General features: G+C 40.5%; 1 protein-coding gene across 24 annotated transcripts in view; it reads left to right on the forward strand.

Moving 5' to 3' along the window:
* Positions 1-18,981, forward strand: part of tns1b (tensin 1b) — a 195,486-nt gene that overhangs the window by 103,955 nt on the left and 72,550 nt on the right. For all 24 annotated transcript variants that reach the window (XM_080290504.1, XM_080290525.1, XM_080290505.1 and 21 more), the window contains one exon: positions 9,459-9,497. In XM_080290504.1, coding sequence (XP_080146630.1) covers positions 9,459-9,497 — 39 coding nt within the window. The remainder of the gene's footprint in view (positions 1-9,458; positions 9,498-18,981) is intronic.

The following is an 18,981-nucleotide window of genomic DNA, read 5'->3' on the forward strand; positions in this document are numbered from 1 at the left end:
CTCGCTGTCTTTCAGCAAAGCTTGGCAAAATGCCTTGCAAAGGTTTATCCATACTGTAAGGACAGCAGTGAAATTGGTATTGATCTTTGCATCTGACTGTGGGTGAGGGAGCAAACACAAGCACAATGCCCAAAATGTCAAAGGAAAAATGGCACAGAAGATGGCAAGCTTGCCAACTCACCAGAGGACATAAACCACCCTCTGAACCCTGATTCTTCATGGCTGCCTTCTTCTTAACCCCCTCTTCTCGTCCTCAGCCGCTTGGCCTGGTGCCAGAAAGTGAGAGCCATGCTAAATGTGTAAATCAGCGTGCTGGTAAATACCAGCTCTTAGCTGAAGGACCCTGGGAAGGGAACGTGACCCCCGCTGTAACTTTAGAACAAAAGAAACAAGCCGCAGCTTCTCCCCTCACCACGCTGTCAGCCCCGTCCAACAAAGACAGGGGTGAGAATGAGCAGGCTGAAGGCCACTTTGAGCTGCAGCCGTGGAGAAGAAGCATGGCAGGGACATGCAAAGGCTGTCTGATCCCTCCGGGGTTCAATTTGCTCCTACACAGGCAAAGAAACAAACTGTGTGCTCATTATGATGGTTTTTCGTTTCAAAAATCTTTTGACATCTATCTGTATCTCTTTATCATCACTGTGGCAGTGAATAAAGTTAGCGTTAGCTAATCTTTGCTAGGTAGTGTGATGGACTTAGCTGTGGCTTTCTTTTATAGTGCACACATAGAGGATCAGAACTGAGATGAGATGTGTGGTTGACACCTACAGACCCAAAGTTAATCTTAATAGACTGACACAAACTAACTCAAGCCAGCAACGTGTTTTTTACCGAATGCTGTCGCACATGTTTTGCGTCTCACTATTTCTGAAGGGTTAGGGTTGGACACGAGCCTCTCAGAATTACCACTAACAATGCAGTCCAAACATCTATTTCTAATTGCCAGTACACAAAAAGGTTTGCAAAAAGAAAGAAATACAAAGCTGAAATTCCTGAGGCGGCAATTGCACATGCAATTTTAAAATGGTTGCATAACCTCTTAATTGTAAAATGAGGTGGGTAATTTGTGGTGGAATGTTTTTATATTGGAAATTATGGACATGGTTGATTCACACCTCTGCAATTATTGCAAATCATGAGTGATCCAGAGTAATACTAGCCCAGGGATGGGCAATCTCAGTCCACGAGGGCCGGTGTCCTGCAGGTTTTAGATCTCACCTTGGGTCAACACACCTGAATCACATGATTAGTTCGTTACCAGGCCTCTGGAGAACTTCAGGACATGTTGTGGAGCTAATTTAGCCATTTAAATCTGCTGTGTTGGTTCGAGGACACATCAAAAAACCTGCAGGGACACCAGCCCTCGTGGACTGAGATTGCCCACCCCTGTACTAGCCCCATGCAAACAGGGCTTTAGACTGTCTGTGAAGGTTCTCAGTCATCCAGGTCATCGTAGTCCAGACCTTCCCAAAGTGTGGGGCCCGCCCCCTAGGGGGGGGCGCGGTATGAGAAGGGAAAAAAAAACAACGCTTGGACACTGCTAGCACGGGGCGCCTCCACAAACGCAAAGCAGGAGATGAACCATAGCTGAATATGTTTCCAAACCAACTTCATTGTTAGCAATGTTGAATATTATTACACAGGAAAAAAACAACTACATGTAAAATAATCACACCGTGACGCCTCTGCCTTTCTAAATAGAGGGACAATAACTGCATGTGTATGTGTAAGCGTGTAAAACCTGAAGATGGAGACAAAATACTGTTAATCTGACTATCTGCCATTTTTCAATTCATCTCATGTAAACAATAACGTGGCGCACAGCGTGACGTGAAAAAAGGCACATACCTTTTGACGTTGCGTGAAGAACTCTGTATTCCTCGTCAACACGTAAACGTAAAAAAGGAGTTTTAAAAAATCTCCGTGTTCAGTGATTTGAAACGCAGTTTACGTGTGGACGAAACAGCTGCGTCTTCAAAAATACCCGTGTAGGTGTGGACGCAGAGTTAGTAGTTTATTTTCTTACTAACTGTAATTTATTGCAGATTACTTGTATTTGCTTAATTGTTTACTAAATGTCTGAGGTGTGAAATAAGCCGCAATGGAGCAAAATATGGGTGTGTGTGGTTGGAGGACGTGGGTTAGGGTTACATTTTTCTTGTAAAACAAAGGGGGGCCTAGCAAAAAAAGTTTGGGAACCACTGTAGTCTAAGAAGCTTGGAAAGAAGCGTCTGGACTTCTTTAAGTTGCTTGAAGACGTTTCACCTCTCATCTGAGATGTTTCTTCAGTGATTAGGTAGAGGTTCATTAGGAGGTCCATTGTCCCTCTTGGGAGAACACTCCCACAGGGCTTAAATCTGGGACTCTTCACCATTTGACCCTAGAACTGACGAAGCGTCTCGGATGAGAGGTGAAACGTCTTCAAGCAACTTAAAGAAGTCCAGACGCTTTTATAGTAATACAAAGACGGATGATAAAAAGCCTTTCTAGAAAAGATGGATTTTTTTGTGCAAAAGTCCCCAATGTGGTGAATAATTAATTGATGTCCTAATTGTTTTTGCTATAAGATACTATACTGTAAACACCCAAATACTGTATAGTACAGTATAATAATCCCAGACGTGTACTTAAATATGCTGACAAAAGAAAAACAGACACAACCGTGCGTACATGCCTCTTCATTCCTGAAGTGCTTCTCATTCTGTGACACATAAATCAGCAGCGCCGAGATGAGGACCAGTGTTTGGAGACAGCGGCTCAGTCGTGTACACGTCCTGCAGTCCAATCTGCCAATAAATCTGAGATTTTCCACAACTTTCCCTTGAGGGAAACAAAGAGGCCATAACTTTCACACAGACTGAGACAGACAAGAAAGAAAAATATGTGGATGTAAAGCAGCAGAAGTGTACATTAGGAAAAAAGAAAAATACATCGGGCAAAGAATGAGGTTTAAGGAATTCCTATTCAGCCCGCATAGATGCATCAGAATTCTAATAAAATAATGAATATGGATCAAGAAGGAGAAAAAAGCAAAGTGAAGAGGGCATAGTTGCTTGGACCAAAGCTCTCCCATCATTCCTTTGTGCTTTGATAATATCCCAATAAGTCCATACGAAGCCGCACTCTGGCACACTCGACCAGCACGGACACAGAAAAGCCTTCTGTTACTCGTTACGCCTCGCAAATTGAATTTGCACAGTGAATATTTCGGCCGGGACGTGCCAGATGCAAAGATCTGGATAAACATAAAAGCACACAGGGAAGCCGTGTGTTTATATGCCAGTGCAGAGAGCTGGAGAAAGTTTTCTAGCGCATGCCCTCCCACGCTCTTTTCCACAGTGGAGAGTGAGCTAACCTGCATGGAAATCGGTTTGCTGCTTGAAGTAAAGCTGGAACGTCCATCTCTGTGTTTGATTTTCTTCCGTGAAGGTTGAGATTTGTAGAAATAGGCATAGCGGTATTTGTTTACCCAAATAATGAATCGATTCATTTTTTCTCCGTGCTGCGCCGGTGGGTTCGTTGGTGGTGTCGTTGGTGGGGTCGTTGGTGGGGTCATTAACATATTCAGATCTGGGAGAATGACATCGGTTACATATCGTGTCAGTTTCTGGAGTGTGTCAGCGGCTAGCAGGAAGCTTACTGCATGTGAACGCCGTCATACGAGCCAGGGATATCTGACATGGACTTTTGTCTGCAGGAAATGGGCCCTTGTTTAATGCAGTTAACAGAAGCATGTATGGAATGCAACAACACAATTATCCTTTATTATATTACACTCATTTGAATACTGCCGATAGCATCAACACACACTCTCACCAGGCTTCCTCCTCTCGTACCGCAGAGCCCGGACAAAGGCTTTGTGTAGGTTTTCATCTAAATTCAGACATTATTCAGAAGCCATGGTTACACTGGACCCATTGCATTTCGTTCTATGGGCTGTTTGCACGTTTGATTCTGGTCAACAATATACCTTATGTGTGGGTCTATAGTACTGAGGCTAGTGCTGTAATCTGAGCTTATTTTGCAGTAGTGTAAAATATCCTTTCATTTTCCATGGGGGTGTTTGGATACACTTACAGAAATCTGACTTCTTAAAGCATGAAATCTACAATGTACAGCTGAGGTTGACACAGCAGCTGTGGCTACTTCTGGCTTTTCTTCCAATAGATGCTGAAATATTCTATGTTTTTATATATATATATATATATATATATATTTTTTTTTTTTTTTTTTTGAGTGCGGGTCCCAACTTGTTTTTCTCTAAAAATGCATGTGGTCAGATGGAAAAACACACAAACTTGTCCATTTGTACAAAATGAAATAGCTGGTAATGGACAGACACAATGTTACTGATGGTTACATCCTCATGCAATAAAGAGGATATATGTTGTATCAAAAGACAGCTGAAGGTGCAGAGGGTATAGCAAACGTTTGTCTTGAAACTGTTTGTCTAGAACTGTCATTGCTGCTTTTAATAGAAGATAAGAATTTAGGTGTGAAAATCATGCTTCCTTAGTTTTTAACTAAAGAGTATTCTGTATCATAAATACAGTTTTGAGATTTTTAAAGTAACAAACCTGCTTTAAAGTATGTTGAAACATCAGTAACTTGTGATTAATTTGATTGTGTGCAGTTCTCTGCCTGCATTGGCATGTATGCATTAGGAGCCATGGTTCCCCCATGCAATATGAAAGCCACATAGATTTGATATTAGAGCAGTATTTCCATAGATGGCAATGATCATTGCAGCATTTACATAAATATATGTATCTGTAATTCAAAACACGTGCAGTATTTTGACAGGAAAAATGAGGAGAGGACCAAAATAAGAGTTTAATGTCTAGGTACCAAAGTTCTTTAGATATTTAATTCTGGACCAACATGGCGGACTCGACTGACGACTATCCTGAAACGTTTTAATGCTCACGCTTCTATTGAAAAGTAAATTAATGCACTTTTAGTTTTGCCCATGCAGACTTCTCGTGTTGGAAATATTTGTTTCATTCAGTGGTTTCCTGCTGTTTGATCTGCGGCTATCCCATTGCTAAGTGCTCACCTGCTTTTAGATAAATATTTGCTGTGGTTTCTGGTGGACCCTGACTCTGACTGCAACAGTACAATGGCACCAAGTCCCAGTGAAGCAGCTACATAGCACGAGGGAGAATGTGAGCTATTCTAATGTGGGCAGACTACCTACAGTCTCAATCTGAACTTCTAATCAGTGGTTACATTACAGTGGCGCCATTCGCTAATTTGTCATTGATATTGCATCAAACATAATTTAATTGCAAATAAAATGAATGAATTTTATTGGTCATGACAACTGAGTTGCAATAACTAAATAAATGTTTTGGCGCCTTCATGAACTTGCTCTTTATGTTCTGTTCTGCCATTTTGGCCGCTGTCTTCGAAATGACGCATTTAACGATTACATTTCCACTTATTCTGTACAGTGCATCGGATCTAATAACTGTTTATCTGATGGCTGATTCTTCGAATGAAATGTAGCCCAGTCAAAGTAGTGTTCATTGTTTTGGGGCTCACCAAACAAGACCCTTCATGGCTATTTCTGCTCCTTCCTGACAGAACAGTACAACCTTTAAGTCACATATCAGCACTAATGTTCTCCTCTCTGTTAATATCTTTCCCCCCCTTGTGTTTTACTTACTTTCTTATTTTCTTAATTTGCTAGTGTGCTTATCCTGCTGCATGACCCAGTTTGAGCTAAGCTTTAGCTGTCAGACAGAAGGCTTCACATTTGACTCTAGAATACTTAAGAGTACTTTGGTATACACAGCAGTATCAATTCAATAACTACAAAGCACCCAGGTATTCTGGCTTCAAAATAAGCCAAAATCATCACCCTTCCTTCATTGTGCTGACATTTGGTATGATGTGTTTGTCCTAATATGTTCTTTACATGCAACTTTGCAAACCTAAGCCATGCATCAGTCCATAAACTTTAGTATTTAAAATGCTAACTGAGCTCTTGGCTTGTTACGGTTTCTTACCTGGCACAAAGCTCGAGCTGACCTTGGGGTGAATTTGTTTGAATGTCCACTCCTGGGATTATTGTGGCATTGTATGCCTGCATGCCCCGGATCAGCAAACTGCCAAAACTCCTGCCTTCATAGAGTTGCTAACGCTTGCTGATGATCAGTTACTCAGGTGCATTTGAATAGGAGCAACTGGCTGCTACTTGCTCTTGTGGAGGAAGCAAGTTTAGTTTAGTTTTTTAGCTTTTTTTAATTTTTTAGTTTTAGTTTTTCGCAGAACTGCCTCTCTGTCTATTGCATTTTCTTATTACTTTAGTAGAAGTTGAGCAGAGCTCTGGTGGGAATAACATAAGGTCACTGAAACTCCATGCACTAATAGACAAGTTTACCCCCACAGGCACACGAGAAGTAACAGCAGAGTAAGAAAGATGTCAATCAATCACTGTCTGCACATGCCCACACAGCCCTGAGAAGATTAGACAATATAAGTGAAAACACCTGTGTGTGCAGCTATGGGCCGTCGAGCGTAGCATATAGGCTTTTATTGCAAATTAACTTTAAAGAAATGGTAGGATGAAATGAAGCATGGATGTTTTAAACACACTGTTCTGTTTGGTATTACTTTAGCTATCTTTCTGAGCTTATAACAGATAATGAAAGGGCCTAAACATGGTTTACAGTCAAGATAAAAGCATGCTCTTGTTCAAGTATGCAGACTAGATATTGCAAAAACTTGATCACTTGAAATTCCGTGCATGTGAACACTCTGGGTGATGACTGACTGCAGGTGGATGAGCTGTCAACAGCATGGGGCAGGGGCAGGGACAGCGTCAGGTGAGAACACTGACCAGGCCCAAGGAGCCTGGGCCCCCGAAGGAACAGGGAGAGAAGAACGGTGTGCTGTTGAGCGCGAGTGATAAGGATGGGAGGGCTAGAATAACTTGTAACTGAGGTTGATTTAAGGCAGACGTAAATACTGTATCCTGTCATCTCCAGGCACACTTCACCATGTAAGACAAAATTCTCTAACCTCCTAGGACCTGGCGTCCACATATGTGGACAACACATTTTGGGTTATTTAGACCAAAATTCTCAATTTTGCTCTACAAGGGCCTGATATCCACTTACGAGGACATTATACCGCTACTGTTCTATCGAAATTTTAAACGAATATCCTAATATGTGGCTCTCGTTTTTCTTAGAAACAAAAATTAGGTAAAAAAAAAATCTGGTAGTTCTATAGTTTTACGTTCATCAGGTCCCAATCAGCCCAAATATCAGAGAGAAATTAAAAATGCATGCCGTGGAAGAGTTCGGGTCTTAGGAGGTTAAAACAGACATAATCCATTCTAGCGGGTAATATATTAGGACGGTGGTGACTGTGACAGACAGCATGAAATCAGTGAAAAAAGTGTTGCTCTTACCTCATGTTTTACCTAATTGGAACAGACTGTATCACGGTCGAGATATTGCATTTCACAACTAACAAGCATTCATGGAAGGGTTCCATTGAAGTAGTAACAGCCACTGTGTTGGAGCCTGTCTTAAATTTAGGCACTGTCTTTTTGCATATCAGCTGCTTCCATTGCTAAAGGGACTAAAATCATGTAATCTGATTAAGGTCATTTCCTGTTTAGAGTTAACATTCCTGTATTCCAGATGGGGTAACAGCTATAAAAGAGACTGTAATGACCCAAGGTGACTCACACATCCTCAACCTTGTGAATCTAATCAGCCGTCCAACATCCCAGTGGCAGTTATCCAGTGACCCTTTTAAGTTTGGTTTTGAGAACTGGCAGATAGTAAAACATACTTTGTTTCAAAAGTACAGTGGGTTGTTTATACAAGTACATAGTGCTAGCTAATTTGGGTCTTTTTAATTCAAATTGTTAAGGCTGGGACTGGAAATTGGCCAATGAATCCGGTCACCCGATCTAATAAATATTTGATTATTTTGTATCCATATCCATATGAGTATACAGCCCAACAATAAGCAAGAAAATCCAGCGGTGGTTGAGCTCCAGCTGGGATTTTCATAACCACTAAATCATAGTGAGACTTCATCAATCGCACAAACTCTGGCACTGAACCTGCCAACATTTACACATAGTTTGAAGGGTCAAAAACAGTGAAGCGAAGTCTGCGATACATGACGCGAGCAATTCTTTGGCCAATATCCGCCCAACAACACTGCGCTAAGCTGCATGAAAGGCCTAATGAGACCGCACTTTTTCAAAGGCTGTTTTTTATTTTATTATTGCGGGCAGAGGAAGAATGTGCTACAGTAACACAAAGCAGACCCCGACATCGCAGAAATCCAGTCTTCAAGCAATGACTCGTTTAGTCTCGGATAAGGAGAGAGGTGGAGCGGTAGCAAAGATGAAAGGTGCTCTTAGAGGTTAACAGCAGTGATAACCTCGAGGCCTAATCGTTCAAAGCTAAAACGGACGGAGCATAGCAATGAAATTCGAATATAGGAAAAGAGCAATGACAAAGGCACTCTAGAATCATAAAGCTGCCCCGTGCTATCACCGGTCAGTCGGTTATGTATGAGATGAAGGTACTAACTGGTGAAAATCCAAATGAGAAATGTCAGAAGAATGATACGAAACACTAACCAAGGATGAGAAGACTGGCATGCACAGGAAGGAAACAACCACCACGTTGACATCCTGTTTGCATTCATGCTCATCAAGCGGGCATCTTTTTCTAGGCGCACATCATTCGAATCTTCTGCTAGAAGCCATTATCATTATACTCTTCCTGTTTATCAGCCTCATGCCCTCACGCTGAGCTCACAGAATGATTATGGAAACTGTTGGATGGTAATCGGATTAGTCCGAGCACTTGACAGATCATGAGTTCTGTTGGAGCGGTCCCACCGCTTTGTTCTTCTGTTTAATTTAATAAGGTCTTACGGTACGAGGGGTCGGACGTGAACATGTACAACAACAGTCTGTCGTTACCTTGTCTTTAAACTCAGTAGCTCCGAATCAGCACCTGCTAAACACTGTCCATACAGTTCTTGAATTATCAGCCTTATTTAAAGATGCATCCATTGTTTTTTGGCCATTTGGGGGTCACAAAAATACTTTTTTCAATTCAACATCATGCACAAAAGTTGCCATAAAGCCAAAACAGTGAGCTGAACGGAGTTAAAACAGTAAAGCAGAGGCGACTTTTAGATATTATTTTACATTAGTTTGTTTCCGAAGGGGATTCTTCCTTTTCTCTTTCTGGTAGCTCTAATTCTGTAGAAGCTTGTCCTTTGCTTGTTGTATATTCTACAGTGGAGATGGAGAAACACATGGGTGCTAACTTAAAGCATCTGGGGTTCATGTCGAAAATATGAAGCCATAAATTGTAATCTAAATATAGCTGCCAGTGTGCTTGTTGTTTACAGTGTTTCTCTAACTCCAAATTAGCATCCACATAACTCACTGCTTGTCTTTCTGTTTTCAGGTGTCCTCATCTTGTGTTCCAGCAACAAACTATGAGTTGGTAAGCAACAGTCTTTCTTTTCTTTTTTCTTTTTTGTGTTAGTAATTGCTTCCATGCTGTACTTATTACAGTGTCCGTCTTGGTGCAGAATTGTTGCAAATAAGGTTGGAAAGTAACATGCTCTATCAGCTACACTAACACTGCAGTCACTATAGCAGATAATGGTCCATTATCTGGAGGCCCCCAGAGACAAACTTGTGATTTGGGGCTATATAAATAAACCTGACATTGCTCGACTTAACCGTTGTTTGGCAGCTCATTTTCTGTTCTGATAAGGTTTTAAAGGTTATAGCTTTTGGAATAAAAGTTTAAAAAAATCTTCTGGATAAGAAAGGTAAATAAAAAGCTGTGCTATTGAATCTGCTATATCATGATGACGACTTTTGGTCTTTGAAATAACACAGAGCAAATTGGGACGTATTCTGGGTATGAAAAGATTCTGCAAGAGCCATAAAATATTCGCTTGCTCGGTTGCCTTATATGGTATTGACATACGAGGCTGTGTTAGACTTGGATATGATTCGCTTGCTCGCTTCATCGAATGTTGTGTGTTTAAATGGTTTTGGGCGCTTGACAAACCAAAGCAAATATCCCCTGCACTTTTCTGTGCTCACACAGAAAATATTTCTTGAAATTGTCTTATTTTGTTTTTAAAAGCAGCAGTAATTAAGAAAGAACATGTTATTATCCTTGCAGTTGCCTTGGCACTAGATGCCTTCTCCATGAAGACATCTGTTTGAGATGTGCAGAGGCATGAGGCTAAGCTCTCTGGGCATTGTTAAAGGCATGTCTTTGAGTTCATTGCTTTCTGAAACACCTTTGGGATGCAGAGGGCATTATTTTACCACAAAAATAGACTTCACCGCTATCTGTTGGCCTCTATCAGTTTTCCCTCCACCTTTTTCATCTGACGCACTCCTGCAGCCATCACATGGACTAGGTTCAAGTTTCACCAATTTAGGTGTTTATCCAGAGTTTTAAGTAGTTTATTAGTAGTATAGTAGTATTTTAATAGTCAATGGTAAGGAAGAAAAAACAATTTATCCGCTAGACATATGTGTGTCATGTCAAAAATACACATATAAATAATATTGAAAAATTTTAAAAATATACCTTTTTTTAATGCATTTGTACAGTTGTGTAACAGACACTGTATTCATTATCATTCATGATGTTTTTCATACCCACATTTTTCAAGCAGTGTGGAGGACACTTTGTTAGTAATATTGAAATACAGATTAAAAAAATATTATAATATCTTAATTGGTTGTGTATTGCTGAAGAAAGCAGAGGCAAACAGTAACTGCAGGGCAAATCTCGACAGTCTATCTCTTGAGCTTGCCAAAAGGCGTCTCCCTCGAGGCTTTTATGCCTGCATTAAAGGTGCTGATTGCCTCCATAAACACGGACGGGCTGAGGTGTAAAACACTGGTTGACGTGTCTTTACTGTACTGCTGAGGAGAGAGGAAGAAACACAGAAGTGTTAAAGCTGAGGGAAACAATGGATTTCAACACAAACAATGGCACTTTTTTTTGATTTTCTAAAAATACAACTGCAGATACTGAAGAGGAAATAGGAAGCATGAAAAATAAACACAATGGTGGACACCTGCTTTTATGCACCTGAAGTTTTCCAAAGACTTGTGGTGTTAATTTTTGTTGGTAAGCTTTGCTGTGTTTGGTTTTTAAAGTGCAGTATGTATTACAGAAATGAGTAAGTTATTGTGTTTGTGCGTCACCTCTCTGGTGTGTGACAGGAAACTGGATGGTGTGTGTGTGCTTGTGTGGGTGGACGTGAGAGTGTGCATGCCTGCGAGGCCTGAGGTGTGCTCTCAGTCAGCTCTCCTCAGCCCTTGTTTGGTGAATTCCTTTGCTCACAGCCAAAGGCAACGTGATTTACTGCCCTGCATCAGGTACACTCTGATTGACCATATATTAACTCAGTTGGAGAAAAATGCTGAAAAAAAAATAGAAAGGTTTTTGGTTTTTTTTAATCCAGACATTCCAGTAAGATTGACGAGCTACAACTGGAAGAAATTCAACTTTATTACCAGATGATCGCGCTCCTTATGTAATGAATCTCATGCAGCTGCTACTCGGCTACAGATGAAAATAAGCAGTGCTTAATGAGTTTACTATTTTATTTGAATTTGGATTTTTTTTTTTTCATTTTTATTCCTTACATGTCCAAAATAAAGTAAAATTTGGAAGCAACAAAATTGGTTCACAGCAAATGCATCTTGTTTTTGGCTTTTCATTAAACCACATCATCATGACTGCAATGAGGTGTTTAGTAGGTTCTGCGGGAGCTTTTGAAATCTTTGATCTTCCTCAGCAGGTGGAGTTGAAATTGCAGATGTTCGAAGCCTTTTTTTCAGAGCATTTGAAGTGGAGTTTATTATGTATAAAAACTCAATTTCAAGTCTTTTTTTTTTTTTTTCTATTCTTGGATCCTGGCTGTCAACAAGAGTGCCTATCCATAATGCCCTTACTAGGTATGCAGAGGCCCTATTGTCCTGCTGTTCAAACCTTTTTTGAGGGGGAATGGCCAGTCAGAAGAAACTTCACTGAATGTCAGGGTGGCCTTTAAGTGTGAGGACCTAAAACCGGTTGGTTTTAAACAGTATAAAAGATGTGCGATGTAGCTACCCTGATGTCATGTACTGGTTTGTGAACTTCTCGCATAAAGTCTTAAGCTGACCGATTTCTCGTAATCAGGTTGGTGTTTTGAAATTGGATATAATGAGTGAAGGGGTCAGCTGACAGTCAAACCGCATGTTCATTGGCTAACAACCATCACATCCTGTATAATTCTCCTTTCAGACTCTAATAATGGCAATAATTCGCAAAATGAACGTAATCGTTTGTTGAATGTGACCCCAAAGTAGTGACTGAGCCTTAAAAAAATTATCAGGATAATGTCTACAAAGGTCAGGGCCGAGGGCTATTTTCACCATATTCTACAGGAGCGAAGTCATTTTGCAACTACAGCTATTGCCCCCTGGTGGTCATTTAATAGACTGCAGGTTTATGGCAATTCTGCGAATCCGAGGGCCCTATAAAGGCCCAGTATAAGATGGAAAAATGATTATTTTGAACTTTAAATGACGCAGACCTACTCTAGGAGATACCAAGAATAAAAGTAGGGAGCTGTACTGTAAATGAGCATAACTGATCCCTTTTGAAGGACCTGTTATCACAACAGCTGGGAGTAAAAGTTTGTTCTTGATACTGGTGGTGCTTTTGATTTAATCAAATATCATTAAAAAAAGAGTGCAGACTTATCACCATTATTTAAGTGTTAAGAGAATCGACTTTTCTCATTGCTTAAGGTAAATCTGTCTCCATAGCAACTGGTTTAAGGGCACAGCACAAAGCTAGTCCAACAGTGTGCAGGGCACTGTGTGAACTAAGCTGGATAGATGCAGCTTTTAAATGTACTTATTTTTATTCTGGTCTCAATCAAACTGTGGATGATAAAGCCAGATGAACGGTTAGAGTAATAATTTAGTAGATATGAATAAAACTTAACAGCACCAGCATTAAGTCAATGATACTGTGAAATTGGTGCTTAGTGATTTTAGTATGTTGTAGCAATATACTGGTGACTACCTCTGGAGTGAATTTGAAATGATTCAGCCCACGGCTGGAAGGTAATGCCAACATTTACTGTAAGTGATGATGTGCGTTTCAGATATCTTCAACTGTTGAAGATGACAGCAACTGAGGGGTGCACAGTGTGCCGTAGAACATGCTGGGAGCATTCCTCAGATATTCCCTCATGTTGAGCTCATGTTGCCAGGAATCAGTTTTATTTTGCACAGCCCTTAGATGAGGGTATGTGGGCTGTCGTGGAGATGTTAGGTGTTCTCACCGGTGAGATAGGCTGCACATTTGTTCTCGCAAGTAAAGATATGCACACACTCAGAGAACCATAAACCACTAACACCTACGTCATCCACCATTTTTTTTAATATAGGTCTTGTGTAGTCAGGGAACAGGGCCAGGACATCGCTGAGTAATGAGTAACTGCAGGGCAAAGATGGTGTAGATGTGGTCCAATTAGTGCTGTGTTTAGAACCACACATATTTCCCCGATGTGCCCTGTGTTACGCTGTGTATACAAGCAGCAACCAGGGATCCGGTTACAAATTACAGAATGTTCGCAGAGCCCTGGGAAAGCAGGAACTAAAACATAAAATAGGCATGTTTAACATTGGACTGAGAGCCAACTAAAGCATAATGCATTGGTGTTTGAAGTGGATATTACATAAAGATGCTGTGTGAAAGATAGGACATCATGGTCAAGTTTTTCCTCTTCCGGCACTTTGGTTTAGACAGTAAGAAGAATTAGTTACATACTGCTCAGAGTGACTTCCCTAAGGAGATGGTTGTTAAACAACTAGGAGAAAGTAACTTTCATGCTTTTTCTATCCAGTTCCATAGAATTCCAATCCAAATGCAGTGTGCATGTTCTAGAGATTCAGTTCTTTTTTGTGAACATATAACATTTTAAAGCTCATACAAGTTTGGTTGCTTTGCATCAAATTGCAAAGCAAAATGTATAATGCACCAAAAGTATATACCAGTATACTTGTAACTGATACACTGAAAATAACTGAGCCTTTTGGTTTACAATGGTGAATTACAATTGAACAGTGGCTTATAAATTGCAGTTTTATGAAGTCATCCCACAAACTTAGTAGCTGCAGTCCAAGTATTTCCAGTTCTGTTCACTCTGACCTGATTACCAGAATGGACTTTTTTTGCACGCTAAGCAGTTATTTATTTTTACCAGTGTTGGAAAACACAGTATGAAGACTGTCAGTTTAGATTATGGTCACTCAGTAACTGCAAGGTATAAGATGCCAATATATCCTTCAGAAAATCTATGGTTTTTTTATGACTGCTTTAGTTTTGTTGCTATTAATAATCAGAATCAGAATTCTTTATTAATCCCGAAGGAAATCAGCATGTTTGATGGCTAAAACCAAAATAGACCATCTTTACTTGAAAAATCCTGACAGTTATCCCTCAATAGTTTTACACAGACAATGCCATACTTAGTAGGGAGTCTGGTTGGGTGATTTGTGTTAACACAATAAGACTGCCACAGTTAGCTTCTCTTTACAAGCAGTCAGCATTGGTTTCCTTTTCCCCTGACCATAGTCTTAACAATCTGTTTTTAGCCACGCCTACATCTTGTTCCCTCACATGTTGAGTAATAAATAATTTGGTGAGAACACAACTTTTTTCCTAGTGATGTTTTAATCTTTTCAGTAAGTGGAGTTGTAACAAAATGCCTAAATATCAGAATAAGCTGTATTAGCATGATAACGTTCTACTATCATTCTATTATCTATTATTCAATTATCAAAGAAACATTCTAGGTAAGCATATTGTGGACACTTATTTGGGCAGCTACTTTGAAGAATGTATAAATTAACTTAAATTTCAGTGATCAACGGGATGTAAAAACTAAATCAGATAAAATCTGGTTATAAAGTTTGCTCACTTTACCTAAAAACAGACCTATCTGGGAGTGATGCTTCTAACCAACATCGTGTCTTTGACCTGGACCTCATGTCTTTTATACAGCAGCAATTTCTGTTGAAATAATAAAAGAAGTTTGATTTTTTTCACATAAAAATTACTGTGAAAAACACCACAATCACACAGGGCCACAAACTGGTCTGCAACCCCCTTGCAACTACATGCAGTTAGAGAAGAATGTGTATTCCGATTGCTAATTGGTTAGGGAACTGATTCCAACAGTTGCAGTTTGCACCCTCTTTGTGCCCACTTGCCAATCACTTGGGGAATACACATTTTTCCCTAGCAACCAGAGGTCACCAATTGGTCTCTAAGCTTTTATGACTGGTACCTCAGAAGGTAAAAGCCTGCTTTGCATTAAATAAATATTGTTTATCCACCAGTGACAGAGCAACATGATGATCTGGAAATCCGCTGCAACCTCAAGCACCTCCAGAGGGACACATCTGGCTTTCAGCTGTTAATTCTTCCTCTGTTCGTCACCACCTTGCTTCTGTCTCAGTCTCCTTTTTTTGTATAACATAACATAATATAAATATGGTTTATAAGAGCTTTCTTTCTGCTGAACACAGCTGCCTCCTGTAGCTGAAAATGACGCTATGAGAGCGATGACTGAACCAAAATAGTACAGCTAAACAATGAGCTCAGAGTTGCTATAAATCTTAGTAAAGCAGAGCAGAGTCGTAGGTTCAGTTGATAACACATCACTATGAAAGACTTATTAAACATCGTTTTCACATTTTAATTTTATAATTTCTGTAATTTGCTGTCTAAACCAAATCCTTCATATTTTTTTGGAAAATAAATAAAAACCATATGTACTACAACATTTGAATCCTCATGAGACATGCTTACCAAAGAAACATATCATTGTTTTTATGGAATTTTTGCGCTCTTACCGTACTAGCACGTACTAGAGCACAAAAGAAGAAGCAGCTTGTTTAATAGGTGTGTCTTTGTTTGTGTCCATGACAGCGTGACTTATTAGACTCTCGTTGCACATACACGTTAGAAGTAAAAATAGTTGGCGGATGCTTTTGCATACTCCCCCCCTCTCGCACATGTTAGAAAAGGCTTATGGTTACATAACGGAGCGAGCGGCCAGGTCCGTATCAGTAGGAGCAGGGACAGGCGGGGGGTGAGGAAACAGAGCGATGTCAGGGGTGGTTTAGGGTCACGGCCGGCTCAAGGGTTTTTCCCACAGCAAGGACCGGCCGCTCTGTTTTACCCCGGGTCCTCAGGGATCCCTGGCATGTTAGGGCCTAACCCCAAAGGGGGAGGAACTGAGAACAAGCATACACACTCCAACCTTAACCCCAACCTTGGATGCACACAGGCCCTGCCTCCTCAGCAATGTGTTTACATTTCTGGGACGTGGCTATGTGAACGCTGCAGATGAAGGAGCATGGAGCATGAGAGAGGCACAGCTGTGTGTCTGTGTGTGTGTGCTGTTGTTGATGAAGTAGGAGAGCTTGGCTATAAGTCTGTATTACCGTTTTTAACTTTCAGCGGTGCCATGTTGTTGTTGTTGTTTGTTGTATTTCGATTCTGTGCAATTCTCCTATGAACAAAAAATAAAAAATAACAGAAAATGACTCATTGCAGGTTGTTTTGCACCATCGTACAAATTTGGAATCAGGTTTTTTTGCTTTGATGTTATGTTATTGTATGCAGAAAGGCCTCTTATTAATAAAGTACTGATTGGGGAGTTACTGGCCCTTAATGTGCTTCTATCCTATGCAGATGTGTGTATATTTTACATGTCTGTATGCATAATGGCTGATTTTTACTGAAAACATAGGAAACCAACATCAGGAGATGCACCACTGGAGCACGATTGCCTTTTTTAGGTTATTGTCAAACATCAACTTGATCATAACTTGCATTAGCACCTGGAAGTAGGGGGAAACGCTGACTGTAAATGTACATTTATTTAGAAATGTGTATAAATGCAGATTTAACACATGTAACTTTTCGTAACTGTACAACTGCATCAAGTGAGCCACCATCGTTGTGTCCAGATCTACAGTTTGTGTTTATCGCCACTAGAAGGCACTGTTGCACAAGACACTTTACAGGTGTTTGGTGTCATATCAGACAGTCTGTGTCACTCATAGTGCTGAAGCCTTTATGACATTGGAGGAGAGCAATTAGATATATTCAGTTTTTATTGACTTTTCAAACTGAGAGTGATATCCTGATGGTGCCAACACCTGGTTTCCAACAACTGAATTTATTTTCAAATTGAATGTAATTTGAGACCGTAAGTGGCCACTCTAGAGCATCAAGCAATCATGGTGTAGTATTTTATTTTATCTGTTCTAGATAGCATTCATCAGTCTTACTAATGAGGTTTTTTTGGTTGCTTTGGAATGCATTTCCTCCTCTGCAAATTAGGTCCTTTGACGGTACGTTTTAGTGTAATGTGGATAGTTTCAGATCATGCATTTAACGTTTCATCTCGCTGCCAAGGAATGCTGCTGCATAGCTTCTCATCAAAGTAAAATGAGTTTTTTGTATCATTCAGCAGCTTAGCTGAAACACAGGGACATCTAAGGCCGCTAAGCTCTGTGTGGGATGTAGTCCAAAATGCAGTGTAAAGACAGGGAGCAGCGCGGGTGCCTAGCTACGGCGCAGCCAATGCATGTGGTGTGTGTTCTTCAAGGTTTCCAAAGAAAGCAAGTCCTGAAAAAAAGCTGTCCAGTCAGAGAGAAAAGGGCAACAGGATGAGGGGCACTCCCTGAGCCTGACTCATATATACACACACACATACATACATATATATATATATATATATATATATATATATGTATGTGTGTGTGTGTGTGTGTGTGTGTGTGTATGTATATATATATATGTGTATATTAGGGGTGCAACGATATTCGTATCGATATTGAACCGTTCGATACAGTGCTTTCGGTTCGGTACGCATATGTATCGAACAATACAAAATTTGTAATTTATTTTATCAACTTTCCTTCTGACGATGCTGTCTGTGTTGAGCGCTCAGTGAATCTGCGTTTGACTACTCCGCCTAGGGTCGACAGTGCAGCCTAGGCGGAGTAGTCGAACGCAGATTCACTGAGCGTTCAACACAGACAGCATCGTCAGAAGGAAGAGCGCAGGGCAAGCTAGCGAGACAGAAGTTAAGCTCTCCTTACAACATGGACCTCCCCCACCCTCATTCAGATCTGGCGTTTGGAATTATTTTGGTTTTCATGTGACGTATGACCCTGAAGGTAAGCAGTCATGGACTAAAGTAAAACAGTATGTTGGATGTGCCATGCAATGCTTAATTACATGGGTGGGGACTAGTGTGTTAGTGCAGTTAGCTCGTTAACGTGTTGGCCGTCTAGCCCCATGCACGGGTGATCGGCGGTAGCTCGTTAACGGAGATTTGCGGTGTTGTGGCGTTAAGGTCATTTCAACGAGATTAACCTGAAAGCACTAGTGGGAACACGACGAATATGACTGCACATTTACGCCGACATCATCCTAGTGCAAAGACAAGTGGAAGCAGAAAAAAAAACAAGCAAGCATGCTACTAACCTTAGCCGAGTCATTTAGACAGCTGTTTAATATGCTGCTGAGAATATAGCCCAGAAGAAGCGGATAGTATAGCTTTTATTTTGGAAAGAGACATTTCTCTGTAATAAACTCTCTTTTCCAAAGATGAGTGATTCCTCAATCAGATACAGGACTCGCAATATCGCTAGCCCAACGTCCTGGAGCTAGCGATTTTTTTCAGTCGGGCTACCAAAATCTATCTCTTCCCTGCCCGTCGGGCTATTGTAGGAAGGAAAAATATATGTTAATGCTTTTGCATTCTTTCAGAAATGTAGCTGGGTAATTATGTCATTGGCATCGGTGAGCCACTGTCAATATGTGACATATTGAAATCGCGTTTAAATTTGCGCTTGTTTTTTGCTTT

This window comes from Astatotilapia calliptera, chromosome 16 (assembly GCF_964374335.1).
Source record: "Astatotilapia calliptera chromosome 16, fAstCal68.1, whole genome shotgun sequence".
Taxonomy (NCBI): domain Eukaryota; kingdom Metazoa; phylum Chordata; class Actinopteri; order Cichliformes; family Cichlidae; genus Astatotilapia; species Astatotilapia calliptera.